General features: G+C 42.0%; 1 protein-coding gene across 1 annotated transcript in view; it reads left to right on the plus strand.

The window, feature by feature from the left end:
- The window catches only part of LOC134458693 (lipoxygenase homology domain-containing protein 1-like), an 84573-nt gene that overhangs the window by 53070 nt on the left and 11503 nt on the right, over positions 1-20000 (plus strand). The window contains exons 33-36 of the mRNA XM_063211122.1: positions 13251-13413; positions 13994-14148; positions 15282-15491; positions 18566-18659. Coding sequence (XP_063067192.1) covers positions 13251-13413; positions 13994-14148; positions 15282-15491; positions 18566-18659 — 622 coding nt within the window. The remainder of the gene's footprint in view (positions 1-13250; positions 13414-13993; positions 14149-15281; positions 15492-18565; positions 18660-20000) is intronic.

Raw genomic sequence — 20000 nt, forward strand, 5'->3', positions numbered from 1 at the left:
CCATGATATCTCCAGCACTATTGGTTGCCCCTGACTTCTTTAGCCTACTTGCCCTCTCTTCTACCACTACCTCTGCATTCCTCCATTCTCTCCAGTCTGTCTAATATTTGACCACCTCCCACTCCTCTTGTCTCCACGTTTAATCATGTTTGGGAGGGATGAATATCAAACAATCAGCTGGGGTTATAGCCTAGCTAGCGTTGTTGCTCTCTTTTAACGTCCCTGTCAAGGCTGGAAATATTGGTATAAGGAGTAAAAACAGTAGCCTAACTAATACAAGTCTCATATTTTCACCTGTATGAAGTTATCACCTGATGGTCCTGGCTGCTGCATCTCCAGTTCGCCTACTTGCAATTCGTAAATTTTACAGTTCTCTCTGAACTCTGCTGCGCGTGCTATTGGATGAAACTGTGATCCACTGCTCTGATCTGCCCGACAACCGAACAATCTATTTTCTGATTGGCTGAATAGCGTGGTAGCTAGTCTGAACACAGAAGCGCTGTTACCTATTTCTGACGCGTCTGTGGATAGGTTGGATGAATTAATGTGCGCCGATTGGATAAATTATCAAAACTTCAGAGTGTGAAATACCATGTGTGGAGTGTGAGAGTGTGAACTCGCTCAGATGAGTGTGTCAGACTTGAGAGCCCTGATCACATTAAGTGTGTTAACTTGCATTTTCAGTAGGCCTACTTCAGTAGCAGTTTATAAATCACTTGTACTTACACTTTTACTTTCAGTACTTGAGAAGTATTTTTAAAACTACTTTCAATACTTATTGCCAGGCATACACTGTGCAATTTTTGGCCCGATTTTGCCACGATAGATCAGTCGCATGACTTTTTGGGATTCATGTAATACAGTAGAAGAGCCTGGTATTACTGTCTATTAGTCCTAGCAGGTTTATCACCTTTCACTGTGTCCTCCTAACTTTATAACGTCATTATGCTATGTTGCGAAGGCCATGTTATCAGAGTTTGCAGTAACTATTATTGAAATAATAATAATGTCTTTGAAGGCACATGACAATAGGCTTCAACGATAAAATAAACATCCACCACTTGTCTTGCTTTGCATCTTCATCTTTATTTGTACTGTAAGCTGAGGCAAGAGATGAACACATATTACACTTCATGAACTTCATGCAGAGGGCAAAATGTGACATCTACTGTATGAGCTAATTGCAGAAGCATAGCTAATCTGCTTAGAAGCAGTCATTATGGCTCACATTTCTTGGCAAGATTTTCATCTGTGCATCTGGTGCAGCCGTTTGCAGTACAACGATAAAGGGGTACTTGATTCATGACTTTTTGAAAGTCCGCGGAGATGTCTTTGTCTTTGTCTAGTTCCCATATTTCAGTGAAAACAAAGGCAAACCTATGGCCCTCTCTGAGTTCAATTAATGGCCCTACGATATTATGTGGGTTTTCTTTGTTAAGACAGATTTGAGTGCAAGGGGAATAATATGTGTAAAATACCACACATCCTGTGTTATCGTCATCCATGAGCTTTTTCATGGGTGATTGGCGTGTATTAGGATAATCCATCAGAAGATACTCAGAGTGTCGCTGGGGTGTTGTGGTTATTGGCCGTGCTGCAACCAACCTCTTCCCTTTATAGACAGGCAGGGTCTGTAGATAAGCTTTCTGAACATCGGCCGGGTCATTCTGGTTGATGATATTATCAATGCCGTCTAGACATAGTGCTGAAGGAGCATTGAAGGCAATGGCAAACTGTTTTCCCTTCTCAGGTGTATATTTTCTACAAGAAAGGAAAAGAGAAGGGGTTAACATGTACACGCACTCACCCATGCACGAATGCGCACACGCACACACACACACACACACACACACACACACACACACACACACACACACACACACACACACACACACACACACACACACACACACACACACACACACACACACACACACACACCAAATGTTTAAGTTCATGTAATTTTCAGTATCATTTTATGGCAGACATTGTGCAGAAATGAACATCCCTTTTGGTCCCAGCACTTGTCTTTGCATTGTATGCTGACACGCTTACTTTCGAAGTTTGTTGATGACACCAGACAGGTCTTTGGGGTCAAAGAAGTCCTTGGCTTGGCTTCCTGCGATGAGCACAGTGAAGAGGACTAATCCGCCCAGCATGCCTGCATTCACCTGCACAGTTAGTCAGTTAGTTAGTTGGTTAGTTGGTTGGTTAGGTAACTGTATGGTTTATTTGATGATATACTATATTTAGTAAACTGCCCTACAATTTCAGAATGCAGTATAATTCCGTACTGGTTAAAAAAGGCTTTAAAGTTTCCTTTCTGGCCACGCAACTGTGTTGGAAATAAAGTGGTGATGACACTTATATACTTAAATACTTTTTTATGGTGGAAATTTATGCATGCAAGAAAAAACAACATTCTCATTACTTTTTAGCTGAAAAATCAATATGTTGCGTTCTGTTCTGTGGTATTACTGTCTACACCAAAACCACGGATGGAGAATGGAGAAGTGTAGTATATTGCGTGATATACTGCGTTCTTGGCTAGTATGACATAACCACTTATAGGGACACTGTGTGAGATTTTTAGTTGCTTATTTCCAGAATTCATGCTGACCATTCACTAATGTTACCTTTTTTTGGAAAAATTGCACTTTTGATACATGAAAAGGGGGATCTTATCCATGGTCCGCCATTTTGAATGTCCAAAAATAGCAATTTTTAGCTGCAAAAATGACTGTACTTGGACCATAGTAGGAAATATTTGTTTATTACTTAGTAAACTTTCATGTAAAGATCAAATTTCGTAATAGGCAGCCCAGTTTCAATGAGCAGCATAGTTTCAGTACCTTTTTTGACCATTTCCTGCACAGTGTCCCTTTAAAACAAAAAAGCGCAGTATAATCGTTTTTTTAGTGTTTTTTCTGAAACGGGACAAAGTTGGACCAAATTTTTTTAACACAAGAAGAAGAAGGTATTTTAAAGCCAATTTCCGATCTAAACTCATTTTCGACCATTTTCAAGATACTGCGTTCTGAAATGGTAGGGCAGCATACCATGTAGACTCCCAACAGAAAGCATCATAGCATTTATAGCCTAGAAAATGCCATTCCCCAGAAGGGCTTTTGAAATACTACATTAAAATTCCATCCTTACAAACATAGATACATAGAGATAATTAACCAGCCATACAGTTGTACAGTACAAGTATTTGATCCCTTGCTGATGTTCTTGGTTTCATGTCTTATCAAGACATGATCCATGTGTAGTTTTGGAGTAACAGAATATAAAATATAAAAATAAACATAAATAAATATGTTCATATAAAAAAGAAAATCTGGAAAATAAATTTAAAGAATATACAGTTGACATTTTGCATGTGGGAGAACACCTGGTCAAATTCTCCATTGCAAATTGTTCTAGTTGGTCCAAAGCGAGAAAAAGCAGTAAAGAGACTCACCATGGTTCAGTTCAGGTAGCTGGACAGTCGGAGTCTGATTGGTTGACTGCAGTGGCTGCTCTGGCTTGGAGATACTGTGCCTGAGAGAGAGTGTAATTAATAGTTGTCTTTAACTGGGAGCATATGGTTGTCATTGCCTACAGATGCCATGTCTGGCCTTGCTGTAGCTGAAACGGAAGGGCACTGCACTGTCAAGCCGGGGACTCGGGTTCGATTCCGGCCCGGGGTCATTTCCCGATCCGCCCCCATCTCTCTCTCCCATTCGCTTCCTGTCACCATCTCAAACTGTCCTATGAAATAAGGATATAACATCCCCCCTCCAAATAAAATAGTAGATGTAGTGCCTGAGAGAGAGTCTGCACTGGAATCAGTAGTAGCCTACTGGCAGCATACTTACAAAGCCAGAAAGTTTAGCAACCTGCCTACCTGCACATATCCCATCACTGCACATACCCCACAGTCTCTCACACACACTCACACACACACACACTCACACACACACACACACACACACACACACACACACACACACACACACACACACACACACACACACACACACACACACACACACAAATTCGGTGCGAAAAGAAAGGCACGCCTATTAAACCAGCTGCATCTCATTCTCCGCTCTGCCGTCATTCGGTGGAATTTCAGCGCACAGAAAATTTGGAACGCCCCTTAATTAACTATCCAGCATTTATTCTCCACTCACCTGTCTCCAGTCAGAAATGTTCTTTGTTGCTCGTATGGCTCGCTTCCACGCCACCTGCCTGCAGAGCTGAGGATCTGGAGCCTGTTTGAGAGAGTGAGAGTCCAGAGCATTTATAGCTGAAGGATGAAGAAATATGAATTTGATGTCCTAACGCAAGTTGCACAAAGGGGAGGGAAGACCTAACCAGTTCCAAAGAAAAGAGAAGACTGTGCTAATCCCTCCCAGTTCCAAAGAAAGGTTAAGACGGTGCTATGATTCAGCAAAACTCAAAACCATGAACAACAGTTAACAACATCTCTTACCCAACAACTGAGCCAAGCCAGGCCTTGACCTGAGTATCAGAAGCTATAACCTGTACTGTAGAGTAATAGTGTAGATAATCTATTGTATAGAATAGAGAGAATATCTCATACAACACTGTATGTAACCGAGGTCAAAAAATTGTGTTGTGTCAGGAAAAGATTTTGTCTGTATGGCTATCAGAGCTTAAACAATGAAATGTATATTACTTAAATGGCACATGCGTCAACTGTTCAGCAAAAAATGCATTATATGAATGGAAAATGTGTCAAGTCAAAGAGAATGCGTTAACACATATGCACAATGTGCCTTTTGCTTTACTGAAATAGTGGTCATGATGACTTTGTGTGAGTCAGTTTAAAAAAATGTGTTAAAGTAATTGAGAAAAACTGTAATCATTATGTCTCTGCCTTAGAGGTGCTTGCATCCGTGTGTGTGTGTGTGTGTGTGTGTGTGTGTGTGTGTGTGTGTGTGTGTGTGTGTGTGTGTGTGTGTGTGTGTGTGTGTGTGTGTGTGTGTGTGTGTGTGTGTGAGAGAGAGAGAGATAGAGAGGACTGCAAATAGCCGGCCTAAATAAGAAAAAAGCAAAGCAGCTAGCTAAGTATTGGGAGGGAAAGTAATCTCATCGCCCCCTGCTGGCAACGTTCCAAGCCCCTGCAACAAATGAATGGGTTTTTTCTTTGAAAAATTACATCTCGGCCCTGACGACGAAGTAGAAGTAGTGGCAGTCATATTATAGGCAAGTTGGCCCGTTTTATCGAATCAGGTGGTAAAATGTTCGGTTTTTCACTGATCTGAACTGATTTTAATATTCTTTAAAAAGCTAATACAGAACTACACTGACTGGCATGTGTGACGTGTTTACTCCATGTAATTAGCATAGCCAAATTAGCATAGCCAAACATGAGCCAGAGAGGTGGTTACTCGTCACCACAGAAGCCTATCTACTAGAGAAGTTAAAACCAAACCAAAATAATCGCGTGTATATATGTTTAATAAGAAGACAATGTGGAACTCACAGGATAACAAGAATGTGAAGATATGCGAAGCACTTGCGTTCATTCGCGTTCATTTGTTTCTCTGTGTTGTCAACGAGGCGCGAAGCACAGCATGCTGGGAGCTGTAGTCCGTTTCCGACCAGATTGGCACAATTTCTATTTTTCTTAAAAGGGCAAAAAATGACTTAAGATTTTCACAGGTAGTAGTTCATCCTATTGTGTACGCTGAAAAATGTGTCTGGTGTTATAGTTCCTAGTCATATCTTTGTGGGATTTTTTTAAAAACTCGTCTATGGGAGTTTCAATAGGATCGCCCTGGTGTTTGGAACGTAACCGCTAGGATCGCTGTTTTCCACTTTCCCTCCCAATTGCTCACTTTCTGCAGTTATAGGCAGTTACATATATGGAGAAGGAGATGCCACTTGTATCCTTGAAGAGGTTGTAGACCACTATCATTTTGGTACTTATGTAAAAGACACATTAAGGGTATGGTAAGGTAAGGTAAGGTAACTTTATTTGTACCCGAAGGTAGATTTGGTTGCAGGCAAAGGTAGTAGCAAAAGCTTACACAGACAACACAGTACTGACACACAAAAAACTTACGCCAACAGCCCAGTACTGGACAGTGACAAAGGACAATAACAAAACAAAACAAGGACAACAAAAACAAAAACATGACAAGCAGGCAAGTGCTCCAAACAAGGATATGAAGAAGAGAAAAAAAAAAAAAAATTAAATAAATACAGTGCCCTCCATAATTATTGGCACCCCTGGTTGAGATGTGTTTTTTAGCTTCCAATTATTTATTTATTTTTCTAAATAATATGGGACCTTAATGGAAAAAAAGAGAAAAATCCAACCTTCAATACAAGTGCATTTATTCAGTGGGGAAAAAATCCCACATAAAGAAATAATTATTTGACATCAAATAATGTGTGTCACAATTATTAGCACCCCTGGTGTTAATATTTTGTACAACCCCCTTTTGCCAACAAAACAGCACCTAATCTTCTCCTATAATGTTTCACAAGATGGGAAAAGACAGAAAGAGGGATCTTCAGCCATTCCTCTTTGCAGAATCTCTCTAAATCATCCAGAGACCTGGGTCCTCTCCTCTGTACTCTCCTCTTCAGCTCACCCCACAGGTTCTCAATGGGGTTGAGGTCAGGGGACTGAGATGGCCATGGGAGGAGCTTGATTTTGTGTCTGGTGAACCATTTCTGTGTAGATTTGGCCATATGTTTAGGGTCATTGTCTTGCTGAAAGACCCAGTGACGACCCAGCTTCAGCTTTCGGGCAGAGGGCAACAGATTTTGATTTAAAATGTCCTGGTATTTCAAAGCATTCATGATGCCATGCACCCTAACAAGGTTCCCAGGGCCTTTGGAAGCGAAACAGCCCCACAGCATCACTGACCCACCCCCATACTTCACAGTGGGTATGAGGTGCTTTTCAGCATGCGCATCTTTCGTGGTACGCCAGACCCACTTAGAGTGTTTGTTGCCAAAAAGCTCAATCTTGGTCTCATCTGACCAAAGCACACGGTCCCAGTTGAAGCCCCAATACCGCTTGGCGAACTCCAGACGCTTGCGTTTATGATTGTGAGTGAGGAAAAGTTTTCTCCGTGCATGCCTCCCAAACAGCTTGTTGGCGTGTAGACAGCGCCTGATGGTTGATTTGGAGACTTTGTGACCCCAGGATGCTACCATTTGTTGTAATTCTGTAACAGTGAGCTTTGGAGATATTTTGATTTCTCTTACCATCCTCATCACTGTGCATGGTGGCAAAATAAACTTGGGTCCTCGTCCAGGCTTATTTACCACTGTTCCAGTTGTTTTGAACTTCTTAATTATTCCTCTCACAGTGGATATGGGCAGCTGCAGTTGAGTGGCAATCTTCTTGTAGCCTCTGCCTGACCTGTGCAGGTCGACGCACATCTGCCTCACTTGTATGCTGTGTTCCTTTGTCTTTCCCATGTTTAAGAGTGGATAAGAGAAATGGCCTCGGTGTCTCGTCATATTTATACCCCAGGGAAACAGGAAGTGATGAATTACTAATTAAATGTTCCTACATACTCTGGTAAACTTTGTAAACTACTGTAGAAATGACAGAAATGCTTCAATTATATTTATTTCCTGGGAATTGTTAAGGGTGCCAATAATTGTGGAACAGGTGATTTAATGAAAAATAATTATTTTTTAGTCAGGGATTTTTTTATTTTCTTACAATTCATTTGAGTTGAAGGCTACATTTTTCTACAATTTTCAGTGTGACAGTATTCTTCTGCAATAAACACTGAATTTATTTTAAGGCTTTTAACACATCTCAACCAGGGGTGCCAATAATTATGGAGGGCACTGTATATATGTACAGTATAAAATCACAGGGGGAAAACCTTAGAATGTAGGACTCAGTGTTTTAATAGCAGAAGGGATAAAACTGCATCCATACCTCTTAGTTTTGCAGGCTGGCATTAGGAACCTACGACCTGAGGGGAGAGGCTGAAATTCACCATATAGTGGGTGGGATGTGTCATTTAAGATAGACCCCGCCAGTCTCTGCAACTGCCTACTGTAGAGAGACTCCATGTTGAGCTATGATTCTCCAATTAACTTACCAGCCCACTTCACAATCTGATTCAGGGAATTTCTGTTTTTGAGGGGTAGGTTGCTGAACCATGACACAAGGCTAAAAGACAGAATTGACTCAATAAAACATCTGTAAAACATGGTTAGCAGCTTTTTATCTATGTGAAAGGATGACAGCTTCCTTAGGCAATGTAGGCGCTGGTTCGCCTTTTTATACCCAGATTCACAGTGTGCCACAAAGGTGAGTTTACTGTCGATTGTGGTCCCGAGATATTTATAATTGTCAACACATTCCACTACCTGACCTTTTATGGTAATTGGTTCTTTATCAGTGGTGTGTCTCCTAAAGTCCACATACATGTTTTTTGTTTTAGAAATATTCGGATGTAGAAAGGACTGCTCGCACCAATCTACAAACTCCTGAACAATTGGACCATGACCCGTGTCCATTATTGCTTCTTTAACATTGTTTGGGGCGCTGTATTGTTTTCTCAATAATTATTGGTCCTCGAAAAGAAACAAACTGTGTGTGAGTGTGTGTGTGTGAGTGTGTGTGTGTGTGTGTGTGTGCGTGTGAGTGTGTGTGTGTGTGTGTGTGTGTGTGTGTGTGTGTGTGTACCCTCTGCCAAAGTTTTTAGTTCACATGATAACTTTTGAACAGGTGGACCAATTTTGGCCTAATATTGTGTGCTATAATTCTGTAAAGGGTACAATTCCCACGTTTACATTATGTTTTTAATTCCGAATAAAGAGATCGGAATTAAATAGTTTTGAATTAAGACACTCTCATGTTAACGAGAATTGTTGGTTATATAGCTACGGTGTAATGCAGTGTTATTCCCCAGTTGTGTGCAAGGGGAATAGTACGTGTAAAACACCACACATCCAGTGTTATCATCATCCATGAGCTTTTGCATTTGCGATTGGGGTCTTTTAGGGCAGTGTTTCTGAACAGGGGTGCCGGGAAGCGCTGCTGATAAATAAATTATGTAATATAGTACATATTTGTCTAAATTGATAAGGTAACGTTAGTCAGTGGAATCTTTCATCTGCCATTTACGCACAATTATAAAATAAAATAAATATAGGTCGCCCCAGTCAGCTGCAACTTCGAATGTAGGTTGTGTGACGTCTCCAAATGTGTTACTTTTCTGAGCTTGTGTGGTATCGGATGCGATGCCATTTTACGGCTTGTTGGTTTGGGGTGCCTTGAAATTTTTCATGAATTGAAAGGATGCCTCACCTAAAAAAAGGTTGAGAAACATTGTTTTAGGGTAATTCATCAGAAGATACTCGGATTGTTGCTTGCTTGGGTGTTGTTGTAGTTATTGGCCATGCTGCAACCAACCCCTTCCCTTTACAAGCAGGTGGTTTCTGTAGATAAGCATCCTGAACATTGGCCGGGTCATTCTGGCTGATGATATTATCAATGCCGTCTAGACATTGTGCTGAAGGAGCATTGAAGGCAATTGGCCAATATTGTGTGCTATTACTCTGTGCAGGGTACAATTAAATAGTTTGGAATTTAGATTATTCACCTTCTATTCATGTTAACGAGAAATGTTGGTTATACATAGCTATAGTGTTATGCAATATATAATATGAAAATAATGGTTGCATAAACTAGCCTATTTAAGATTGAGCTGAAACTGAAACATTAGAAACTCACATTTTGATAGCCTTCATACACAAAATTAAAAGTCAAGTCAAGTAGGTTTTATTGTCAATTTCTTTACATGCACTGGTCATACAAAGAATTTGAAATTACATTTCTTGCTTTCCCATACAGACATAGACTAATCTAGGTAAGGACATAGACAGTATAGACATAGACAGTACTTATACATGGACTTAAGACAGTATGGACATAGACAGTGCTCATACAGACATTTAAAGTGCAAGACTGGACAACAGAAGACTTGTAGAGGACATACATTAAGAGGTATTTGTTGTGCTTTTGTGCTTTTCCTAAAAAAAGTCCTTTATAGCGTTCTGACATGGTAATAGTAGCATTTTGAAGAAAATAAATATTAAAAAAGGTCTGTCAAGTACACCAGCAGCAGTGTGTGTGTGTGTGTGTGTGTGTGTGTGTGTGTGTGTGTGTGTGTGTGTGTGTGTGTGTGTGTGTGTGTGTGTGTGTGTGTGTATGTGTGTGTATGTGTTTAGTGCAGGTAGAAGGTGCGGTGTGCGTCTTGTGTGTATGTTCGTGTGTCTGTGTGTGTGTGTGTGTGTGTGTGTGTGTGTGTGTGTGTGTGTCAGTGTGTGTATGTTTGGGTTTAGTGCAGAAAGTGCAGTGTGCTTGTGTGTGTGTGTGTGTGTGTGTGTGTGTGTGTGTGTGTGTGTGTGTGTGTGTGTGTGTGTGTGTGTGCATGTTTTGAGTTAGTGCAGGTTGAAAGTTCAGTCACAAGTATAGTAGTGCAGGTGGAATGTTCAGTCGCAGATATGGTGGTGGGGGATGGGGGGGGGGGTTGTCAGTGACCTTGCTGGCTAGAGGCTGACAGTGGAGGGAGAGTGGGTTGAGTGTTCAGCATCTTGATCGCTTGGTGCATTGTGCTGCTCGCCAGCCTGGTGGTACGGGAACGGAGGCGCCTGTACCTCTTTCCAGAGGGCAGGAGGCTGAACAGTTTGTGTGCAGGGTGGCTTGTGTCTTTGATGATCATCAGTGCTTTCCGGGTGAGGCGTGTGGTGTAAATGTCCTGCAGGGAGGGGAGTGGTACTCCAATGATCTTCTTCGCTGTGTTCACAACACGCTGGAGTGTCTTCCTGTTTTTCTCCGTGCAGCTTCCTCCCCACACTGTGATGCAGTTGGACACGACGCTCTCTATGGTTCCTCTGTAGAATGTTGTCATGATGGAGGGTGTAGCACTTGCCTTCTTTAGTTTGCGCAGGAAGTAGAGACGCTGATGGGCCTTCTTCGCCAGTGATGTAGTGTTGGTGGTCCAAGAGAGGTCGTCGCTGATGTGCACTCCAAGGAACTTGGTGCTGCTCACTCTCTCCACAGCATCGCCGTCGATGGTCAGTGGTGGCAGTTGTTTTTGGACCCTTTGGAAGTTGACAACAATCTCCTTGGTCTTGTTGACATTCAGCAGGAGGTTGTTGTCGTCTTTGCACCATCTGGCCAGCAGGTCTACTTCTTCTCTGTAGTGAGTCTCATCGCCCTTGGTGATGAGGCCCACCAGTGTTGTATCATCCGCAAACTTCACTAGATGGTTAGTGCTGTGGGTCGTTGTGCAGTCGTGTGTCAGCAGCGTGAACAGCAGGGGGCTGAGAACACAACCTTGCGGAGCCCCCGTGCTCAGGGTCAGGGTGCTCGAGGTGTTGTTCCCTACCCGTACTGCTTGTGGTCTTTGCATCAGGAAGTCCAGCAGCCAGTTGCAGAGGGAGGTGCTGAAACCTAGTTTGTCCAGTTTTCTGATGAGTTGTTGTGGTATTATGGTATTGAATGCTGAACTGAAGTCAATGAACAGCATTCTCACATATGAGTCTTTATTGTCCAAGTGGGTGAGGGCTGGATGGAGGGCAGAGCAAATTGCATCCTCCGTGGATCGCTTGGCTCGGTATGCGAACTGGTAGGGGTCTAGGGTGGGGGGTAGGGTGGCTTTGATGTGTGACAGGACTAGCCGTTCGAAGCACTTCATGATTATGGGCGTCAGTGCTACAGGACGGTAGTCATTGAAGCATGATGGTGATGATTTCTTCGGCACAGGTATGATGGTAGCAGCTTTGAAAAGTGATGGGATGACTGCTTGCTCCAGAGAGATGTTAAAGATGTCTGTGAAGACATCCTTCAGCTCTTCTGCACAATCCTTCAACACTCGGCCTGGTATGTTGTCTGGGCCAGCTGCTTTGCGTGGGTTGATGGTGGCCAGTGTCCTCTTAACACTGGCAGAGGACAGGTAAAGGGGTTGATCATGGGGGGAGGGGGAGTTTTCTGTGGGTGAGTGTCATTTTGTGCTTCAAAGCGGGCAAAGAAACTGTTCAGGTCGTTTAGCAGAGAGGTGTTGTTGTCACAGCTTCGTGGTGCAGGCTTATAGTCCGTGATGGCCTGTATGCCCTGCCACAGGCTCTGTGCATCTCTGCTGTCTTTGAAGTGTGTTGTTATTTTGTCTGAGTATTCCTTTTTTGCTTTCCTGATGCCCTGGGACAGGTTAGCCCTTGCTGTCTTTAGGCCAGCTACGTCTCCTGCTCTGAAGGCTTTGTCTCTGGCCCTCAGCAGTCGGTGAACGTCTCCTGTGAACCATGGCTTCTGGTTGGCCCTGGTAGTGATGTGTTTTATTTCTGTAACATCATCGATGCATTTTGTGATGTAGGAGGTCACGGTGTCTGTGTACTCCTCAATGTCAATGTGATTGCTGTGGGTGGCAGTTGTTTTGAAAATGTCCCAGTCTGTGGTTTCAAAGCAGTCCTGAAGTCCTAAAAACGTATCACTTGAAATCAACAGGCACCTCTCAGTCACCGTCCACTCTCTACCACTCTCTCCCTCATCTGTAGGTGTAGGTGTAGCGTAGCGACTAAAAACTAGACTGACTGTTGATAGCAATTACATGTAAGTGCAAAACAAAAAAGTTGCACGAGGAATTTAATATCTTGTTATCTGCTTTTTGAACTGCGGTTTGTTGAGGTTGCTTTTTAAGGCAATATCGGCCAATCGTGACCGATGGCCAATTGATTAAAGAATCTACATCAAAGACCCAAACATGCACTATACACACACACTACACAAACCAAACATGAACTAGACAACACAAAAGAACCAAACACACATGTACACAACACCATGGAACCAAACGTGAACTACACAACACAGTGAAGCCAAAATATTTGAATGGCAAGAACTCACACAAAGGTGGTAGGACCTCTGAACAGCCATTTCCAATAATAAAATGCAAAAGTCAAAAATGGTGGATACACTGTTTTGCAATGAAACCCTTCAAATGCACTGTACGTAACAGCACAGAGCCAAACATGCACTTGACTATGCAATACCACAGTGTACAAAGACACTATACAACACGTGCACTACACAACATTATAGAGACAAACATGCACTTCACCAGTGTGTGTGTGTGTGTGTGTGTGTGTGTGTGTGTGTGTGTGTGTGTGTGTGTGTGTGTGTGTGTGTGTGTGTGTGTGTGTGTGTGTGTGTGTTTGCATGCGTGTCTGTGTGCCCATGTGTGTGCATGTAGGGTTCAGAGACGACCATATTTTATTACGATGCGTGGCTGGCCACCTCGGAGGAGGACGGGGAGATCATCCGGGAGCTGGTACCCGCTGACGTCATCACAGAGAAGCTGGCCAAAGACGGCACGCTCAGGGTCACCGAGATCGAGATCGAAGACGCTCTCGAGGGTGCGTGTAGTTAGCCTGGTTTTACCAGACAACATTTGAAATTAATGCCCAGAGCACTTGGGTGACAGGAGTGAGCTCAGCTCTGGTTTGAAATGAGCTCTGACCAATCGCTGACAGTTGACGTTCATGACATATATTATTATGCTCCCAAGCGCGTTCACTTATTGGCTGGAAACACCGCCTGTCTGGTGTCAACTGAAAACCCTCCCCAGAGAAGCATAATCAGACCATTCGTGAATTACAAAGTAATTCAAAATGAATGGTCTGACTTGTCAGGCTAGCGTGTAGGAGCCTGACCTTGCTATCCATAAGATTTGGCGTAGATCTGAAGATTTTAATCAATTGTTCAAAAATAACGTTTCAAGTTGATTGTTGTGGCTGTATCCTTCTACTAGTTTCAGTTCTTCTTCAATGATTTATGATTGCAAGATGTTTTTTAAGTTTTTAATAAAGAAAATAAAAAAATAATATAATATAATATAATATAATATAATATAATATAATATGATATAATATAATTAATTCATATGATTTTTTTTTGTCTGACTGTGTTTGCGTGTTATTGGTGGGTGCCCTGCAGTCCACACCTATCGAGTGGTGGTGAGGACGGGTGACGTGTACGGGGCGGGGACGGACGCTAACGTCTTCCTCACCATCTATGGGGATCTGGGGGACACCGGAGAACGGCAACTCAGTACCTCCAACACCAACAGCAACAAGTTTGAGAGAGGCTCGGTAAGACAACCAACGAGGCTGGCATCACATCAGAAACACACCGTCAGAACGTGTTGCACTTGCATCCACTGGAGCAAGATTTAAAATCCTGTTGTGTATTTATGTCATTCATTCGGTGTACTACATGCATGTACCCTTTTCACAGGTGCTTTTACACATTTCTCAATCTAGCCAGAGGATGACATCCCAAGTAAAAAAAAAAACTGCCAAAATTCAGCTAATATTAGTTGCAGTTAATTCAATGAATCAGCTGATCCTAATGACCACACCCCTATGAATGAACTAATAAGTGAAATCACCTGTGTCGAGCACAAGCAGAAATATTTAGCAGGACTTTTAATTTCTCTATCCAGTTTGTTAGTGTGATGAAGCGGTCTGCACACTGTGTATTAACTCCAAAAATACTTTATTTCATTTAAACATATGGCAACGTTTCGATCCAACAGAGGGATCTTCCTCAGGCAAGGCTTTGGGTTCAACTAGATAGAAAACTTTGGGCTCAACTAGATAGAAAACATAACTGAATTGAGTACTGTACGTGTGGAGGTTTGTTTTTCATTTTCCGATGGTGGTATTATTTTTCAGATTCTTGGGTTTTCTTAATACCATTATACTGTATATATACTGTCTAATGAGGGTTACATAACACACCAGGGCTGAAGTTACCTCAGTGCAACAAAGGTCATGCCTGTTGTTAACCTTTGCAATGGTCCCAATGGCACTTTAAAAATGCATTGGCCAGCGTGGGCTTGGTGCCCTCCCTTACTACACTGCATTTTATTCAATTATTCAAAAGTAATTTAAGCGTTTCAAGTTGACTGTAGTGACTGTACCCTTCTAATGGTTTCAGTTCTTTTTCAACGATATACCGGTACATTATTGATAGATGATTTTTAATACATTGATCTCTCTTTCCAGGAATTACTTAGTCCACACTTACATAATTATAATGTGTATAAGTACATTATGTTGTATGTATTGTAATCTGGATTATGTTTGAAATATTTCATCTCTGCCAAAGTGCAGTGTGACAGTGACAGTCAAAATTGCCCCAAAAATTGAGAATGTGCAAATACTGTGATGGTCCTGCCCAGAGCTTTGTACAGTACTGATGATGCCCTTTACTATTTCAGCTGGATGAGTTTAACTTGGAGGCTGTGGACCTTGGCCAGGTGTACAAGATCCGCATCCGCCATGATAATAGCCTGATGAGCCCAGAATGGTACCTAGAGGACGTGGAAATCATCGACACGGACACGGAGGAAGACTTCATATTCCTTTGTGAACGCTGGCTGTCCATGAAGAGGGAAGACCACTGCATCGACAGGATCTTCTACGTAAAGGTGTGTTTGTGTGTGTGTGTCTGTGTGTCTGTGTGTGTTTGAGGGGCCATTCAAAAACTTCAGCCCTGTCTTTTGGCCTGCTCACATACATACATTCTCCTGTCACATACATGTATGTTCACCCTTACACAAGTATTCTGACACTGGACTGCCGAAAATGTAAGTACACACTCACGCACGGATGCCAAAATGATGGCTGTTGGCACTCCTCTCAGGGAAACAACCAGAGATGTAAGTTCAGTCATTAAAATGATCTCATAAAAATCAATTTAATAACAGTCACGTAAAATATTAAATATTACTATTATTTTAATTGTAATGCTTAAAATGCTTAAATGATTTACACAATTGCCATGTTTCCAGGTTAAATTTACATGGACTTCATTAACCCATTAAGAATAGATTGGAATGAAGTACCATCATGTCAACTAGGCTACCTAAAACTAATCCTAGAGGAATCCAAGAGGAAGCATCACTGATGACTGACAGAGGTGGAATGCATCACAGATAACTTGTTACGTTGATAAATAATAGCCATTCATCGGACTGTATTCTGCTTGTGCCCTTTTGCGCATGACTGCCTTTTCATCACTCTTAAAGTTTTCTAGCCACCTCACAAGTGTGAATCCAAGCAAGACTACGGTGCTTTCTCCCACCACTCCTTGCTTGGGACTCTTATGCATAGCCGCCTGGTGGCATAAGCAGTGAACTGTTGACAATACGCACAAAGGTGAGTCACATCCAAGCAAGGTCAGCCACACAGCTGACCCAACCACGACCCCTCCAGGTGACGTTCCATTTCCTTCTTGGTTCAGAGTGATAATTTCTAAATAGAAACAAACAAACCGAGGTAGTAAAAAATAGAAGAATGACTACATTATTGTAAACATAACATTTCTAGATTCATCTTAGTTACAGCCCTATTTGTATAACTTGACCGTTAAAATAGATTGGAAACAAACTGTCATTTGAATACTATAACCACAGACCTGACCTGACAGCTTCACCTGCACCACTGTAATCTGTAAGGCAAAGATATGCACAGAGGCCTATACTACAAAGCTGGTTCAGGAGTAAACCAGGTTAAGTTAAGAGGTAAATCATCTAATAGAAGAACCTGGCTCTTCTATTAGATGATTTACCTCTTAACTTAACTTGAGCTTTGTAGTAGAGGCCCCAGGGGGGTATACTGTACTAAGAACATGGTTGAGTGATATACCAGAGTTAGCAGATTTACCACTTCCTGTAAGATAACTAATGGATATTTGCTGGCATAATTTAGTTGAGGACTCCAGACTCTTCTATTAGATGTTTTACCTCTGCCTCAAGGTTAAACTTAACCTGGTTACTACTTAACCAGCTTCTTAGGATACCCCCCCGGTCGATTCACACACTCTATACACACAAAGGAATAACTCAATAAAAAAAGAGAAATGCACCTGTTTCTGTTATTTTTGTTTTTACCATTGTGTTTCACTTAACTATTAACTACATCAGTGTTTCCCAACCTTTTTTGTCTCGTGTACCCCCTAAGCCTTTTCATTATGCCATGAGTACCCTCTAACTCGTGTTTTACATCCCTTTTTCTATTGCAGTGTGACTATGCTCCATGCAATTGTTAAAATGACATTTTTCCATGTACCCCCTAGCAGCGTGCTCGCGTACCCCTAGTGGTACACGTACCCCTGGTTGGGAAACACTGAACTACATAATAGCCCTACAACTTGGACACTAATTGAATATGTACCCTTTCTGTTCTGTTCTGTATGTGTGTTACAGTATGTTATAACTCTACAGCTTCTAATATGTTAGGAAATGAAGTAAATACCTTTTAAGTAAGGGTTAACGTTCGGCGAGAAGGTCGCTACCGTGGAATAGCAGCACGACAGAGAGAATCTTTAGACCCCGACGCGGAGCGGAGGGGTCTTGTTCTCTCTGAAGTGCTGCTATTCCACAAAGCGACCGACTCGCCGAAAGTTAACCCGCTTATTATATGGATATACTTAAATGATTTACACATGCGGGGACATTTCTTTAGACCTATTTAATGTTAAGATTGTTGCTGCGCAAAACAAAACAGAGCCGTTGTGGAACACCGCTAGGCAACAGCTAGGTAGGCTAGCCAGGACAGGTGTTGTCTATCACAGCAGCTGATTAGAGTGACAAAAGACGTAGGCCTACCGGACCCCCTGCGGAGTGGTATGAAACATTCGCTTTAGCCACTGACTTGTATACAAGCCAGTGGCTTTAGCAGTGAACGTCTTGTTGCCATTGACAGCGGTAGCCAGGACAACGGGTGCTGTCTATCACAGCAGCTGATTAGAGTCTTGTCGAAAAGTCGCTTTAGCAGTGAAAAGTCTTGTTGCCATTGACAGCGGTCTGTTATAGACCAACCCGTCCGTTATCGAAAAATAACAGACGTCCGAACGTTGGGGAGCCCCGTTGAAATGAATGGAGCATTCGACAGATGACGTCACAACCATATAATAATACCTGTTAATATACCGCACATATTGACAATGACATTGACATTAGATACTTGCCAATGACATGGAACTGCAAAAAGTGATCATGAATCATAACTATTCATAACCATTCATAACTACTTTCATGGGATTTGTTTGTTATAAACATCTGCAAATTGGTGCAAAGTAAACTTTTCTTACATTATCCTTTCATTCTTACAAACATATGCACATATTTTTTCACAGCTCCACATTTTACAATATTCAAACTTAAGGAAAATGTATGAATGTGAAGGAAATAATATATAGCCTACACAAGGGTTCCTTTACTATTTTCTTTTTTGCAATAATGGCTGATGTGAAGTGTACCATATAACTCACCTACAGTACCTTCTCATCACTCTGTCCCTTTCATTTTATCCCTCGACCAATGGTGTGTGTGTGTGTGTGTGTGTGTGTGTGTGTGTGTGTGTATGCGTGTGTGCGCGTTCGTGTGTGTGTGTGTGTGTGTGTGCGTGTGTGCACGTTCGTGTGTGCATGCGTGTGTGTGTCTACGTACGAGTTACATTACAAATATCCTTAATTTTTTTAATGTGTGCATTTGTATAGGGTTATGATGGACCCCGTGGCGACAGTGCCTTGCCAGGGCTGGACAGCAACATGAACGAGATGAAGAGCGAGGATGAGGAGGATGCTGCTTTACGTGAGTGAAAAGCGTTGTAGTACTACAGTCGGATAAGTGGTTACATTTTAAAGGTGCACTGTGTGATATTTTTAGTCATTTATTTCCAGTATTCATGCTGCCCATTCACAAATGTTCCCTTTTTCATGAATACTTACGACCACCATCAAATTCAAAGTATTCATAATGACTGGGAACATTTTCATACATGAAAAAGGGGATCCTCGCCATTGCGCCATTTTGAATTTCCAGAAACTCATTATTTATTAAATATTCATGAAAAGATGAAATTTGGGAGTAGACAGCACAGTTTCAATGAGCAGCATAGTTGCAATACCTACTCTGGCCACCATCTTACACAGGAGTGCACCATTACTGTAAAATGCAGTGACAGTGAGCTCCAGCTTTTCTCCTCATCTCACTACAGTATTGTCCTAGGTTGGTGGCATCGTAAAGTTGAAAACCCTATTACCTAAAACATTTTATTACACTTAGCAGAGTGTAAACATTTCATTACATTTAGCATTTCATTACACTTATACAAACCGACTTTCAGACATTTAGGCATAGGGTATTACTTATAGCCCTGTTAACTAATGTATGTGGGCTGAGAAACGAATCACAATTAATTGTTGATCTTTAAATATCGAGGACCAAGACCACAATAGCCCTTCCAACCGTGCAGCAACAAAACGTTCTTCAAAATGAATCTTAAGTCTCATAACATAACAAAACATATCAAAATATGACACAGCACAGCGCATCATCACATGCTCTCCTGGAGCGCTTCCCGGATCTCGCTCCACACATGTCGTTGCCACTGGGCGAGCAGCAGGTATTTATTACCCGATTAGAGCGATGTCCCTCTCTGGGGACCCAGCCCATAGTCCAGAGGGGGCACTCTGCTAAATTGCATTGGATGATGGGAATCAGGTTCCCTATCCTATCCATCCGTTCGCCCGCATATCCACACAGCGTCATTAGAAACCCATCAGGAGCTACTGTATGCTTCATGCATGCATTTGAAAATAAAATGGAAACCAGAGACCAAAAACGGGCCATTATTTATGCAAAGTTGTAAGAATGATACCACCGCGGTGGGAACTCATGGGAAAAATTGAACAACGTTGTGGGCGTGTGTGTGTGTGCATGGAAAATGATTTTATTTAATCAGGGTGCGTGGAATGCTTTGGCATAATTTATGATGATGAATATAACGCCTTCAGGACACATGCATATTAATCATCCTACTCAGTCCATTGGGCTGCATTCCTAACTTACACTAAATTAGAAATGCACTCAGAGAGTGCAGACCCCCGCCAAGGAAGCTGTTTGATAGAACATTTGACTATGTTACACCCT

The sequence above is a fragment of the Engraulis encrasicolus genome, chromosome 11 (assembly GCF_034702125.1).
Source record: "Engraulis encrasicolus isolate BLACKSEA-1 chromosome 11, IST_EnEncr_1.0, whole genome shotgun sequence".
Classification (NCBI taxonomy): domain Eukaryota; kingdom Metazoa; phylum Chordata; class Actinopteri; order Clupeiformes; family Engraulidae; genus Engraulis; species Engraulis encrasicolus.